The sequence below is a fragment of the Ictalurus furcatus genome, chromosome 1, assembly GCF_023375685.1.
Source record: "Ictalurus furcatus strain D&B chromosome 1, Billie_1.0, whole genome shotgun sequence".
Taxonomy (NCBI): Eukaryota; Metazoa; Chordata; class Actinopteri; order Siluriformes; family Ictaluridae; genus Ictalurus; species Ictalurus furcatus.
In genome coordinates this window covers 26,835,190-26,848,281 of record NC_071255.1, presented here as the reverse complement: position 1 = coordinate 26,848,281, position 13,092 = coordinate 26,835,190, and the positions used below count along the sequence as shown (strand labels likewise).

Genomic DNA, 13,092 nt, shown 5'->3' with positions numbered 1-13,092 from the left:
TTGATTGTATCTTTTAATGTGACAACACTGAAGAAATGACACTTTGCTACAATGTAAAGTAGTGAGTGTACAGCTTGTGTAACAGTGTAAATTTGATGTCCCCTCAAAATAACTCAACACACAGCCATTAATGTCTAAACAAAAGTGAGTACACTTCCGTTTGAGGATGCCCCACAGATGCTCAATAGGGTTTAGGTCTGGAGACATGCTTGGCCAGTCCATCACCTTCACCCTCAGCTTCTTTAGCAAGGCAGTGGTCGTCTTAGAGTTGTGTTTGGGGTCGTTATCATGCTGGAATACTGCCCTGCAGCCCAGTCTCCGAAGGGAGGGGATCATGCTCTGCTTCAGTATGTCACAGTACATGTTAGCATTCATGGTTCCCTCAATGAACTGTAGCTCCCCAGTGCCAGCAGCACTCATGCAGCCCCAGACCATGACACTTCCACCACCATGGTTGACTGTAGGTAAGACACACTTGTCTTTGTACTCCTCACCTGGTTGCCACCACACACGCTTGACACCATCTGAACCAAATAAGTTTATCTTGGTCTCATCAGACCACAGGACATGGTTCCAGTAATCCATGTCCTTAGTCTGCTTGTCTTCAGCAAATTGTTTGTGGGCTTTCTTGTGCATCATCTTTAGAAGAGGCTTCTCTCTGGGAAGACAACCATGCAGACCAATTTGATGCAGTGTGTGGCGTATGGTCTGAGCACTGACAGGCTGACCCCCCACCCCTTCAACCTCTGCAGCAATGCTGGCAGCACTCATACGTCTATTTCCCACAGACAACCTCTGGATATGACGCTGAGCACGTGCACTCAACTTCTTTGGTCGACCATGGCGAGGCCTGTTCTGAGTGGAACCTGTCCTGTTAAACCGCTGTATGGTCTTGGCCACCGTGCTGCAGCTCAGTGTCAGGGTCTTGGCAATCTTCTTATAGCCTAGGGCATCTTTATGTAGCGCAACAATTCTTTTTTTCAGATCCTCAGAGAGTTCTTTGCTATGAGATGCCATACTGAACTTCCAGTGACCAGTATGAGGGAGTGTGAGAGTGATGAAACCAAATTTAACACACCTGCTCCCCATTCACACCTGAGACCTTGTAACACTAACAAGTCACATGACACCGGGGAGGGAAAATGGCTAATTGAGCCCAATTTGGACATTTTGACTTAGGGGTGTACTCACGTTTGTTGCCAGCGGTTTAGACATTAATGGCTGTGTGTTGAGTTATTTTGAGGGGACAGCAAATTTACACTGTTACACAAGCTGTACACTCACTACTTTACATTGTAGCAAAGTGTCATTTCTTCAGTGTTGTCACATGAAAAGATATAATCAAATATTTACAAAAATGTGAGGGGTGTACTCACTTTTGTGAGATACTGTATATATACATATATGTATGTGTGTGTGAAATAATACTGTGCAAATTGAGCATTAAATATACGAGAAATAATAAAATAATAGATTGATTTCTTTCTTTGCATGCTTTCAAATGGATGTGTGCTTGTTTGCACATGACAGACTGATTTTACAGACACTGCTATTGATGGTGAATTGACAGCTACTGAGGTTAGTAATATAGTTCCCTGTACCCTGACCATTTCACACATATCAGCACATTTATTTATTTATTTGTTTGTTTGTTTGTTTTCATTAAAGGGGACCTATTATGCCCCTTTTTACAAGATGTAATATAAGTCTCAGGTGTTCCCAGAATATGTCTGTGGAGGTTCAGCTCAAAAAACCCTGCAGATAATTTATTATACCATGCTGTAAATGCCCCTTTTGGTGTGAAAGTAAACACACACTGTCTCTTTAAATGCAAATGAGCTGCTGCTCCCCGCCCACTTTCCAGAAGAGCGAAACTTTACAGCTCGTTCTAGGCACATTAGCCGTGGAATTTGCTAACAGTCACATTCGGAAAAGTGATTTGCAAAAATTCACAATATATAAAATGCAATACTTACGTCTTCTGGATATGAAGCTGGATCATGAACAGTTGGTACTGATCCATGTGTGAGAATCAACTTTTCAGCAAATCCTGCATTGTATTGACCCTCGTTCACAAAGCAGTCTGGTGTAAAATGATTCGAACAAACATATATGAATTTAGCTATTTTTTGGGGCACATTTCCTTCAAAAATAAAACTACTCCACTGTGTTTTGTCCAACTATTTGTCCAGTTAAATAAGACTGAAAAGAACCCAATACACACAGACACACACCAAAATATACATTATTCATTTAGGACTATAGTTTAATTAAATGCGTTTTTTGCATCCATAACAACAATGCATAAAATTTATATATAAGATAAACTAATATGTAAGTTTATATTATATAATAGTATTTATGCATTACTTTTTATAAAAGGTAAGACTGATAAACAGTAAACTGAAGAAAGTTATGGTAAACGCACCCCGTGCCGCACGCAGACCAACTAATCGATAATGAGATTTGTTGACAGCGATTTTCATAATCGATTATTATCTATTTTAACGATTAGTTGTTGCAGCTCTACTTACAATGCTTACGAAGCTGAGGCATTCTTCTTATCACTGTAGCTGCTCCAGCATGGAGAACATGGCGGACTGTGTGCAGCTCACTCAGGGGAGGATCTGTGCTAATAGGGCAGAGGCCATCACCAGTTGTGGGCGGGGCCTGTTCTAATGTGACGTTCTGATGTCACATTTTGAGACACTCTTTATGATTTATGGGGAATATAAAAAAGGAGTGGGTGGATTTTTACCATTATAGGGTGGTTGTGTACAAACACTGCCGACACACATTTATGTTCAAACAGCATGTAAAAGTGAATTTTGCACAATGGGTCCCTTTTAAGTATATTTATTCATTTGTCTCCAGATCACCCAGTGTTTAAACTTTACAGCCCTGAGTTTAAGCTCTGAGTTTTACAGCAATATAGTGAAAAACCTTCATGCATATCTATCCATATATCTATATCTATTTATACACTTAATTAAACATTTCAGTAATGATCAGTAACGATCCTTTTAAACCATTGATTTACGCTTAGCAGGGAAGCAGATATTAATATTAAAATAATTGGTTTAGAAATATAGTCAGCCACTATTTTTTCTAACCTGTTGGATCATCTAAGAACAATTTGTTCTGTATGTCTTTTCCATTTATCATAATAATTTTTTTTTCACTGACAAATTTGCAGCATTATCTCTCTTTTATTGTTTCACTGATATGATAATGTCCAATTTTGTGTCTCTTGTTGGCAGTCGGACCAGGAAGACGAGTCTGAAATCAGGAACCAGGTGAGAAGACTCTCTGAATACTATGGGTTTCATTGCAAATAGATATCAGTTAAAAAAAGATATCATTGCAAAAAGATATATAGTTACAGCTGTAATATCATAATGTTTGAGAAACTCGAAAAATAAATAAATAAATAAAAATAAAAAAACGACATTTGATTCAGTTTACAGCTTAGTCTAAAATAACAAAAAATGTTCCTCTGCATGTATGTGTCAATATGGGATGTAACATATGAAAGATCCACATGAAGTGTATGCAGCATCTATGCTTCCAGCAGCATCATATTACCAGAATGTTGATAAAAAGAAGCTGCTTCACAAAATTCATCATTTGTGACAGTAGGAAGCTCTCAGTTGATAAATTGATGTCTCTTTTACTCTGCAGCCCAGTTTTACGAGGAGAATTAAAGGAGAAAATGTGTTTATCAGACATAGTAGACTGATGCTGGAGGTTGGTAAGGAATGAGAGCTGTAGCGCATGGAGTGAAAACAAAACACTAAAATTCAAGTGTGTGTGTAGCATGTAGCAGCTTCGGACATATGTTGAATTTGTCCAACAGAACAGTTATAAAACACGCAATAGCTGTGACATTAACTTAACATTTGCAGTCTCAAGCCTAGTTTAAAGCACTGCAAGGTGTTGATTGTGTCTTGCTGTTTCAATGTCAAGTGTTGTGATTGTGGTTCAGCATTAATGATGAAATTGGAAGTTCGGCTTGCTTTCTTCCCTAACAAATGAGAATAGCGATTGTAATATAGCGACCACATAGCAGCCACACTAATAGTAGAGAGAGTCTTATTTGTGTTTGTGGATATTGCATACACTGCCAATCAAAGTTTTTGAACAGATGGAGTTGTTTTGTTTGTTTGTTTTTGTGTTTTGTTTTGGGGGTTTTTTACAGTTTACCCACTGGCAATTAAACAAGGAAAAAGATTTAAGCACATGTTCCATTGAATACTTTGTATTTTAAGGACGTCTTCATTGTTCACTATCAGATTGTAATGAGACTTTAAATGAGTGCTTGTTTGCTGCACTGTTTGTATATAACTATAAGTTACTGTACATCTGGATTTGTCTTACAGTAGATTTTATATCAGGGGTTCCCAAACTTTTTTGTAGCAAATGACCCTAAATGCACATTATAAATTTTCTGTGACCCCAAGCCTTGACCACTCTACATTCCAGATTTATATTATAGGACTGCTGTAAGATTAGAACTTTTTATTATGCGAGTAACGTACATCTGTGTAACATAAGCCACTATAAAAGGAATATTCCTCAAGCTTACTTAACTGTCTTTTGCATGCATGTGCAGAAGCAGCAGTAGCACATGGCACATTATTACCACACTCATTGCATATCTTACGTACATTTGTAAGATTTAAAAAGCGGCATTCATTAGACAGCACGTCAGAGCCAAAGCATCCCTGTCTCTCAGGTTTCCAGGTCAAACTGTAAAGTGTTTAGCGATTTCATGCACAGTTATGTTAAACACACTGATGAGCTCTTTTTTCATGATTGTTGTAATGGGCTCGAAAACTCTGACCTTGTACTAAGAAGTATTTACTAATCTAATGTTACAGCAGTCCTATATTATAAATCTGGAATGTAGGGTGGTCAAGGCTTGGGGTCACAGAAAATTTATAATGTGCATTTAGGGTCATGGGCACACAGCTGCTTAGTGGATAGCACGTTCGCCTCACACCTCCAGGGTTGGGGGTTCGATTCCCACTGTGGCCCTGTGTGTGCAGAGCTTGCATGTTCTCCCCGTGCTGCGGAGGTTTCCTCCGGGTACTCCGGTTTCCTCCCCCAGTCCAAAGACATGCATGGTAGGCAGATTGGCGTTTCCAAAGTGTTTGAAGTGCATGAATGAGTGTATGAATCACTGAGCCATCTTCAGTTGTCTTGACACAGTCTTGCCACTGGATCATGGTGGTCACCGGGAAGTGAGAGTGAGGCCGATGCTGCGCAAGTCTTGCTCACTATAATCCAATTCACGCGCAAGTCAAGTCGCAGTTTGTGTTCTCCATAATGGAGGCGGAAATGGAAACTTTGGTCTTCATCGAAATTGATGGAGATTTACTAAAACCAAAAGACTGGTACACAAAACAGACCTTTCGGTAGTTTTGAAGGATACATGATACTGTAGGTTTTTAAATCATAATAGGAAAACCTGTTAGTGTTCATACTCACTAATGGTCTATAATAGCACATAAGTATTGCAGTTTGAGACACAACATTAGTTTGTTCATCAGAAATAGATGGACTGTAACAATAGTAGATTTTTATTGCTCCTCTATTGTCAGGATAGTGAAAAAGACTAAAATAACATGTACCCTATTCATTTAAATGTGACTTGTCTGAATATGACTCCCAGTAAAATTTCACCATTTTAGCATACAAAACCCATTGTCAATGTTTCCAATACTAATTTGTAAAATAAATGAATGAAACAATTGTGGAGATTCTGAGTTTCTTTCCCGTTTTGTAAATCAGGTGACACCACCGTGGGATTGCGACCCCTAGTTTGGGAATCCCTGTATTACACTGCCTGGCCAAAAAAATAGGTTGCTGTTTGGATTTAAATAAGCAAATACTTAAGAGCCTATGATTGGTTCATTATTGCAGTGATTAATGTGTTTCAGCTGGCAACAATTCTTTTAACCCTAACTGATGCAGAATGTAGCTTCTCATTTCTTAAACAACCATGTCAAAAGACGAATCCTATGGTCGTGGAAAAGATGTCACTGTGTATCAGAAGGGGCAAATTATTGGCCTGCATCAAGCAAAGAAAACAACTAAGGAGATTGCTGAAATCACTGGAATTTGGTTAAGAACTGTCCAACATATTATTAAAACCTGGAAGGAGAATGGTGAACTGTCAACTTTGAGGAAGAAATGTGGTAACAATAAATGTTCAACATCTTGAATGATCGTGATCGGAGATCTTTAAAACTGTTGGTGAAGTCACATTATAAAAAAACCAACATTAGAACTTATGGATATGTTTACTAGTGAAAGTAAGAGCATTTCCTCAGGCACAATGCGACGAGAACTTACAGGATTGGGACTAAACATCTGTGTGGCCTAATCAGTGTGAGGCTAATCAAATAAAAGTGACTTCAGTTTGCTAGGCAGCATAAAGATTGGAGTGTGGAGCAATGGAAAAGGGTCATGTGGTCTGATGAGTCCACTTATGTTTTTTTTATTTATCTTTTTTGATTTTTTTTTGAGCTTTGATCCATTTCTTGAAGTCTAACCAAATATAATGCAAGGTATTGAAAAACTTTCAGTTGGCAGTGTAGCTAAAATCGTTTTAATGTTCTTCATTTTAGAAATCTATTCATATGCTTCTCTACAATATATTGTATTCTTTTGTTTATAGCTTTACACTTTAATATAGATATGTAGGTCTCTGGCTTTCCTCTGTGCTGTGTTTATCAATTAAAATGTTCTTATAGTAATTTTTATGATTCTTCTTCTTCACCAGCTCCTCCTCCTCATTATAGTCTTCTTCCCTTAGTACCTTCTTCTTCTTCTTCTTCTTCTCAGATAATCATGGTAACAGAGATAATGTGGAATGGTTTACAGTATAATCTAACCCTTTTAGTGATCAATCTGCAAATAAAAGGGCAATATTAAATATGGATGGCATTCAGTACATTCAGTATTTTAATTGTTAGGAGAAGGAGCTAGTACTGAGTGCAGGAAGAAACAGACACCAATCTTTGACCTTTGCATTGACATTTACAGTATTATTATTGTTATTATTATTATCCCTTGTAATAATAATAATTTTCCTGTTTTTCCAGGAGGTGGATAAAACACCTGATGAGCTGGTCAAACACCAGACCAATATTAGTGAGCTGAAGAGGACTTTCCTGGAGGGAGGCACTAATAAATCAGGTTTAACAGAGTGGGAGAAGCGTCTCTCCTCATCCCCACTGCGTTCCCCCCGGCTGGACGAGGCTCCTATGATTGAACCCCTCGTGCCTGAAGATGTAAGCAAAGTACTGACCCAGTCACTCAGCTAGTATTCAGACAGATGTAGTATATTTCTTTTGTGATAGGCCATTCTGATGCTGTGTCTCGCACACAAATTACCTTCTTCAGAAACATTTGGAGGATGATATGTAGGTTACTGAATGTACCTAGTAAAGGCTGAATTATTCCCAGCGCTCTTAACCTTGAGACGTTAGTGCTGCGACCGCCACAGCTGACAGATGCTGGGAAAATGATTGGGGCTTGTTTAAAAAAAAAAAAAAAGCTCTGTGGATTGGATCTGGATGAATGCATTAGATAAATGCGAAGAATGATTTACTGATTTTCCTGAAGACATACATTTTTGCTACAGGGTTGTAAATAATGTTTCATCAAACGGTTCACATAAAGACAATGAGATTGGAAGTAAAGATAATCTCAAGCAGCTTCACATACCCAATTCAGAGGAGGAATAATTTTCAGCTACACAGAGATTGCAAGATATGTTCTCTTTACACCATAGCAGAATTACTGGTTTGGTTTGCTTTTTTTTTTTTAATGCATAAATGTAAAAAAAAATATGGTGATGTAAAAACGGTGTACAGTCATCTGAAAAAATAAGTACCCCAACAGTTGGACAAGCAAAACATTTGATCCTCTTTGAAACAGTGCTTATTAATAAAGTTGACATACTTGTAACAAAACCACAAGGAAAATTAGCTTTTTTCAATCATTTATTCAACAGAAATATCAATAGATTATGATTATCATCTGTGGAAAATATAAGTACACCCTTGGCCTCAGAAGCTAGTATTGCCCCCTTTAGGAGAAATAACTTCTTGTAGGCGTTTTGCATAATTGTCCACCAGTCTCTGACATTGGCTTACTGGAATTTTTGACCACTCTTCCATGCAATATTCTTTCAGGTGCAAGATGTTTGAGGGTTTTCTTACATGTACTGCCCATTTCAAATCCCCCACAACATTTCAATATCTGGGGATTCATATCTGGGCTTTGACTAGGCCATTCCAAAACCCTCTATTTCTTCTTTTTGAGCCATTCATTAGTGGTTTTGCTAGTGTGCTTAGGATCATTATCCTTTTGAAAGGGCCACTTTCGGTTCGACTTCAACTTTCGGACATATGACCTCACATTATATTCAAGCACTGTTTGATATGATGCAGAATTCATAGTTGAATCAATGAATGCAAGCTGTCCAGTCACTGAGGCAGCGAAGCAACCCCAAACCATAACATTTCCACCACCGTGCTTCACAGTTGGTATGAGGTGTTTCTCCTGAAAAGCTGTCTTTGGTCAGTGCCAAAGAGTTACTGTGGCTAAACAACTCTATCTTTGATTCCTCTATACAGAGCACATTATTCCAAAAGGCCTGGTCTTTGCCTATATGATCGTTGGCAAACTGTAGTCTTGCAAAGGTTTTTTCCTGGCACACCTCTCATGCAGGTCAAATTTGTGCAATCTATTTCTGATTATTGACATATGCACTTTGACACCAACAGCTGCAAGACTTGCTAGCAGATCCTGTGATGCAATTTTATGGTTCTTGGAGATTTCTTTTTGCATGAAACGGTCTGCTCTTGGGCTGAATTTGTCTTTTGAAATTTGAAGCCAGATTTATAGGCATCAACAACCTTTTCTGCAGACCTTATAGAACTCTTTAGATCTTGGCATGATGACATCACACATCTCAATAACAAAGGGAACACTGGATATGAGACTGGTATAAATAAGACAGGTTCCACCTGCACTCCCTAAGCAGGTTCTAATCACTGGAACCCAATCTTGCAACTCCTTATGCTAATTTTATGGATTTGAGGGTGTGATAAATGTAGGGATGTACTTACTTTTTCCATGTGACTGATTTGTTTTTGTTTTTTGTTCATTTAAATTGTGAAAATTACCACAAAATGTCAGCGTTATGTGTCATTTGATATTGTGTATCAACTTGATTAATAGCCACTGTTTCAAAGAGGATCAAATGTTTGCTTTCCAAATATGTAAAAAAAAAAAAAAAATCCATGGTGTGTACTTATTTTTTTCACATGACCATATGAAAATAAAATAACATATTAATCACGCTTGTTATCAAAAGTACAATTGTCACAGCATGCAAGAATCACCAGATTGTAGACAAATTAGATTCTCAGTATGACTGAGAGACATGCAGCCATGAAAGTGGCAGCTTCTGCTACTGTATGTTGCAATCTTCCATAAACATTATATGAGTGATTCTCAGAATAAGGTGAAAACCATATGGTCTCTTAAATCATTGGGCATGACATAGTTTAAAACTTTTCAAGAAGCCCAACATAACAGAAATCATTTTATAACTTTGAAGGTTCCTAAGCAATGAAAATGGTTTGATTATTTATTATCATGTTTATCATCTTTATTACTTTTTCAAATTTTCTTTGAAACTGCTGAGTGCTGGAAAAATAGCTTGTCTCTCAAGCCAGTTGTAGTGTTTTAGAGGCTTTCGCAGACATTTAAGAATATTGCTTATTTATTTGTTATATTAAATGCTATTATATGCTATTTTGAAAAATATGTGTGTTTAGAAATCCCAAAATTTGGTCTGTCAGGGTCAGAGTTCAGAACAATGTATGGTCATGTCAACAATAATTTAATAGAATAAATTATTGAAGCTAGTGTGATTAATGATGTGTGCCATCCTGGAAAATAAATAGACAAATAGAAATTTGGTGGAACTGTCACTGGTCGAACTGTCACTGGTGTAATGGTCTGTGCTTATGACACTAGTGACAATGAAAAACTCCAGTGATTTAAAATAATGGCACTACATTTCAAAAAATGGCCAAGTAGAATATGAGCCAATTTTCAAGTAGAATATGAACACGTTATCAGAATTGAGAATTCAACAGCGCTATGGTATAAATACTTATAATTAATACCTGAAGCTAATACACCAAAGACTGTGCCATTGCTGTGTCAGACCATAGTCATGTTAGGACAAAGTTATACAGTATGTAGTTTAAAATAACGCTCAGGTCGCTCTTACACTGTAGATCTCTCTGAATCATGTTCCACAATGTGCCTTTATTATGGAGCGTCTGATATCACTCTCTTTCTGGACTTCATGCAGACCAAAGAGGATCCAGAAGCAGCGGCTGAGGAGGACGAGGTTGCTAGGGGTACAGACCAACAGTACAGCCTGGAGGACATGAAAGATGATGTGGTGGGTGAATTTACCTCTTTTTTTTTTTGTCATTTGAATGCCTCTGAAATCTCACCTGACCAACTAAATAGCCCTGAGTGTGCATTAATGTCTGATTTATTGTGTCTCGTCTTTGTAAGCAGACAAAATATCTGAGTTCAGTTTTATTAAATACATTTAAAGAGATGTTTTAAAGATCTATCAGAATGTGTTGGTAGCTACTGACATGTATGTTTGCTTTAAGTGTGTCTTCCACTTCTCCCACAGAGGTGCCTAACATGCCTTTCTGTATCTTATATGTAGGAGTCTGATGGTTGGGTAATTATAAACAAGGTTCCACCTAAGGTACCTGAAAAGAAAAACATAGTCAGCTACAAAGTAGCGGGCATTACTAACACTGTTACTGCTGACGAGGCTTTGGGAGACGTAGCTCTCAAAAAGCCATCAGCCATACAGGAGGAAGTGCGTGATAAGACATACGCACTCGGCAAGTCCTATGACACCACGACAGGGAAGATCGTGACAACCACCAAAGATGACGACTTTCCTTCCCCGACTATCACAGTAGAGAAGAAGAAGCTCTCGGATCAAACTAGCACCACAGCTGTGAAGATCATACCAGTCTCCACTGAGAAGTACGAGCCTGCAATCCTGACAGGCACAGAAGCCATAACAGCACCAGTGATCACAGTTAATGAAGCAAGGACCCCTTCTCCCTCTGAGCCTACAGGCATTGTGAAAATGGTGGTGGCTATCCGCTCCAGTGAGGAAATTGAAAAGGCGAAAAAAGCTGAGCTGAAGCTGCTTACAGATTCCTCAATGAAGGAGGCAATCTCCCTTACGCCGAGATCCCCTCTCAGGTCCCCGCTTAAATCTCCACTCAGATCTCCATCGAAGTCAGTGGAATTGGGTGTGAGCCCCAGCCCAGGCTCTTATCTAACCAAAACTTCTCCAACCGCCAGAGTGGTAGTATAACACCAACACTGATAATGCCAGCACTGTGCTCCCCACACAGCACCCTCCAGCTTCCCAGGCCTGGCTTTCCAAAATAATTCAAATGAACAAATTACTTAAAAGCCAGCGCTTTGCAGTCTTAGTACATTATTGTGAATGTTCTCAAAGTATATTGAGTTCCTTTGTCTTTTGTGTTTCTTTTTATTTTCCGACTCAAATACCTGACCGTGGAATTTGATGTCGCGCCTGCTTCTAAACCCGAGCCTGCTGCTTTATGACGCTAGCTTTGACCCGCTTCATTTTGCACACAAATGAGCAGCTTATTTTTTTGTTTGTTTGTTTATTTTATTTCACTTCCTCTTTTGTATTTTTGATTTTTTTTTTTTTTTTTACCAGGCTTCCTGGTGCCAGTCACACATGGAATGTCTTTGGCTTCAGTCACAGATTGAAGAGATTTCTTTTCCTTTTATGTTCCCTCTGATGTTTATGCTGCTTGATGTGGAATGATGAGGGCTCTATTCATAAGAGGGTACTGAATCCCGGTGGAAACTGATGTAACTCCACTCTTTTTAGGGCTGTTGTGATCTGAAATTCATCGGGAACGAAAAGGAAAGCGACAGTATCTCAATTAGAGTGGTCTCTGTGGGGTTCAGTGGTGTTAGGTCTTAACTCTGAAATGTCAGTTCTCACTTAATGCTCACTTTTTTTTTTTTTTTTTTTAATTTACAGTGAAAATCTAGGATGATTGATTTGTCGTCGAACCTCTTTGAGTGTTCTAGATATCTGTCGTTTAAAATTTAGCGAAGCAGGCAGTTAGATTGCTGCTGTATGTTGACGCTGTGGAAAATAAGGAATTAATTGCCTCTCTTATGAATAACCCAAACTGAAGATGCTAAATTTTGCAAACTGACTCAGAGCTTCACTCGGCACAATATCCCCGTCTGATGTCCTTGTTTCCCAAGTTTCCAGTCTCTATGTTCTGACAAATGTTGTGTGTGTGTGTGTGTGTGTGTGTGTGTGTGTGTGTGTGCGTGTTTGTGCCTGTGTGTGTTCATTTTAACCCCATACCTGCGTGTGTGTGTGTGTCTGGCTTCTGTGGTTATGTGCTCAGCCTAAGCCTCAAATCGATGGGATGTCTCCGGAGCTCACAGCTCTGTTAAAGTCTGCTCATGAACAGAGCAGCACTTACACCTGGTCCTCCTCCTCAGCAACTACTGGGCAAACTCGGGCCATATTTAAGGTGGACTACACTAGAGACAGCATTCTAATGTTTACATCTTGGTACAACAACCATAGCAAGCAGTCTTTTCTAAAGAATAGGATAGAATTGCTATGGCTGTTTACATTATTATAATATTCAATGCTATATGAAACATAGCTATGATTCAGTATGGTATTTTTATATTCACAGAGCTATTGCAGCCTAGTGTACTGCATGCTTTTATAGACCACTGTGTCCCCTTGTCCTTGTTATGTTTTGTCTATAAGCCATCTCTTGTCAATCCATTACCTATTGACAGATTTATTGCTTGGAGTACCAGCAGAGGCAGTAGAGGATTTTGTATTCAGAGTCACCTCATTAGCCATATGTAATCCTGGTGTCTTTTCAAACGTAATATATTAATCTACTGAAGCTGTTACATTTGAGCAATAAACATACAAAC

At 38.6% G+C, this 13,092-nt stretch overlaps 1 protein-coding gene across 6 annotated transcripts in view; it reads left to right on the top strand.

The window, feature by feature from the left end:
• epb41l3a (erythrocyte membrane protein band 4.1-like 3a) overlaps window positions 1-13,092 on the top strand; it is an 80,918-nt gene that overhangs the window by 57,992 nt on the left and 9,834 nt on the right. For 4 of the 6 annotated variants that reach the window (XM_053634902.1, XM_053634910.1, XM_053634922.1 and 1 more), the window contains 5 exons: window positions 1,531-1,578; window positions 3,261-3,296; window positions 7,110-7,298; window positions 10,403-10,495; window positions 12,540-12,668. In XM_053634902.1, coding sequence (XP_053490877.1) covers window positions 1,531-1,578; window positions 3,261-3,296; window positions 7,110-7,298; window positions 10,403-10,495; window positions 12,540-12,668 — 495 coding nt within the window. The remainder of the gene's footprint in view (window positions 1-1,530; window positions 1,579-3,260; window positions 3,297-7,109; window positions 7,299-10,402; window positions 10,496-12,539; window positions 12,669-13,092) is intronic. The other 2 variants (XM_053634915.1, XM_053634930.1) reach the window with 2 other exon arrangements.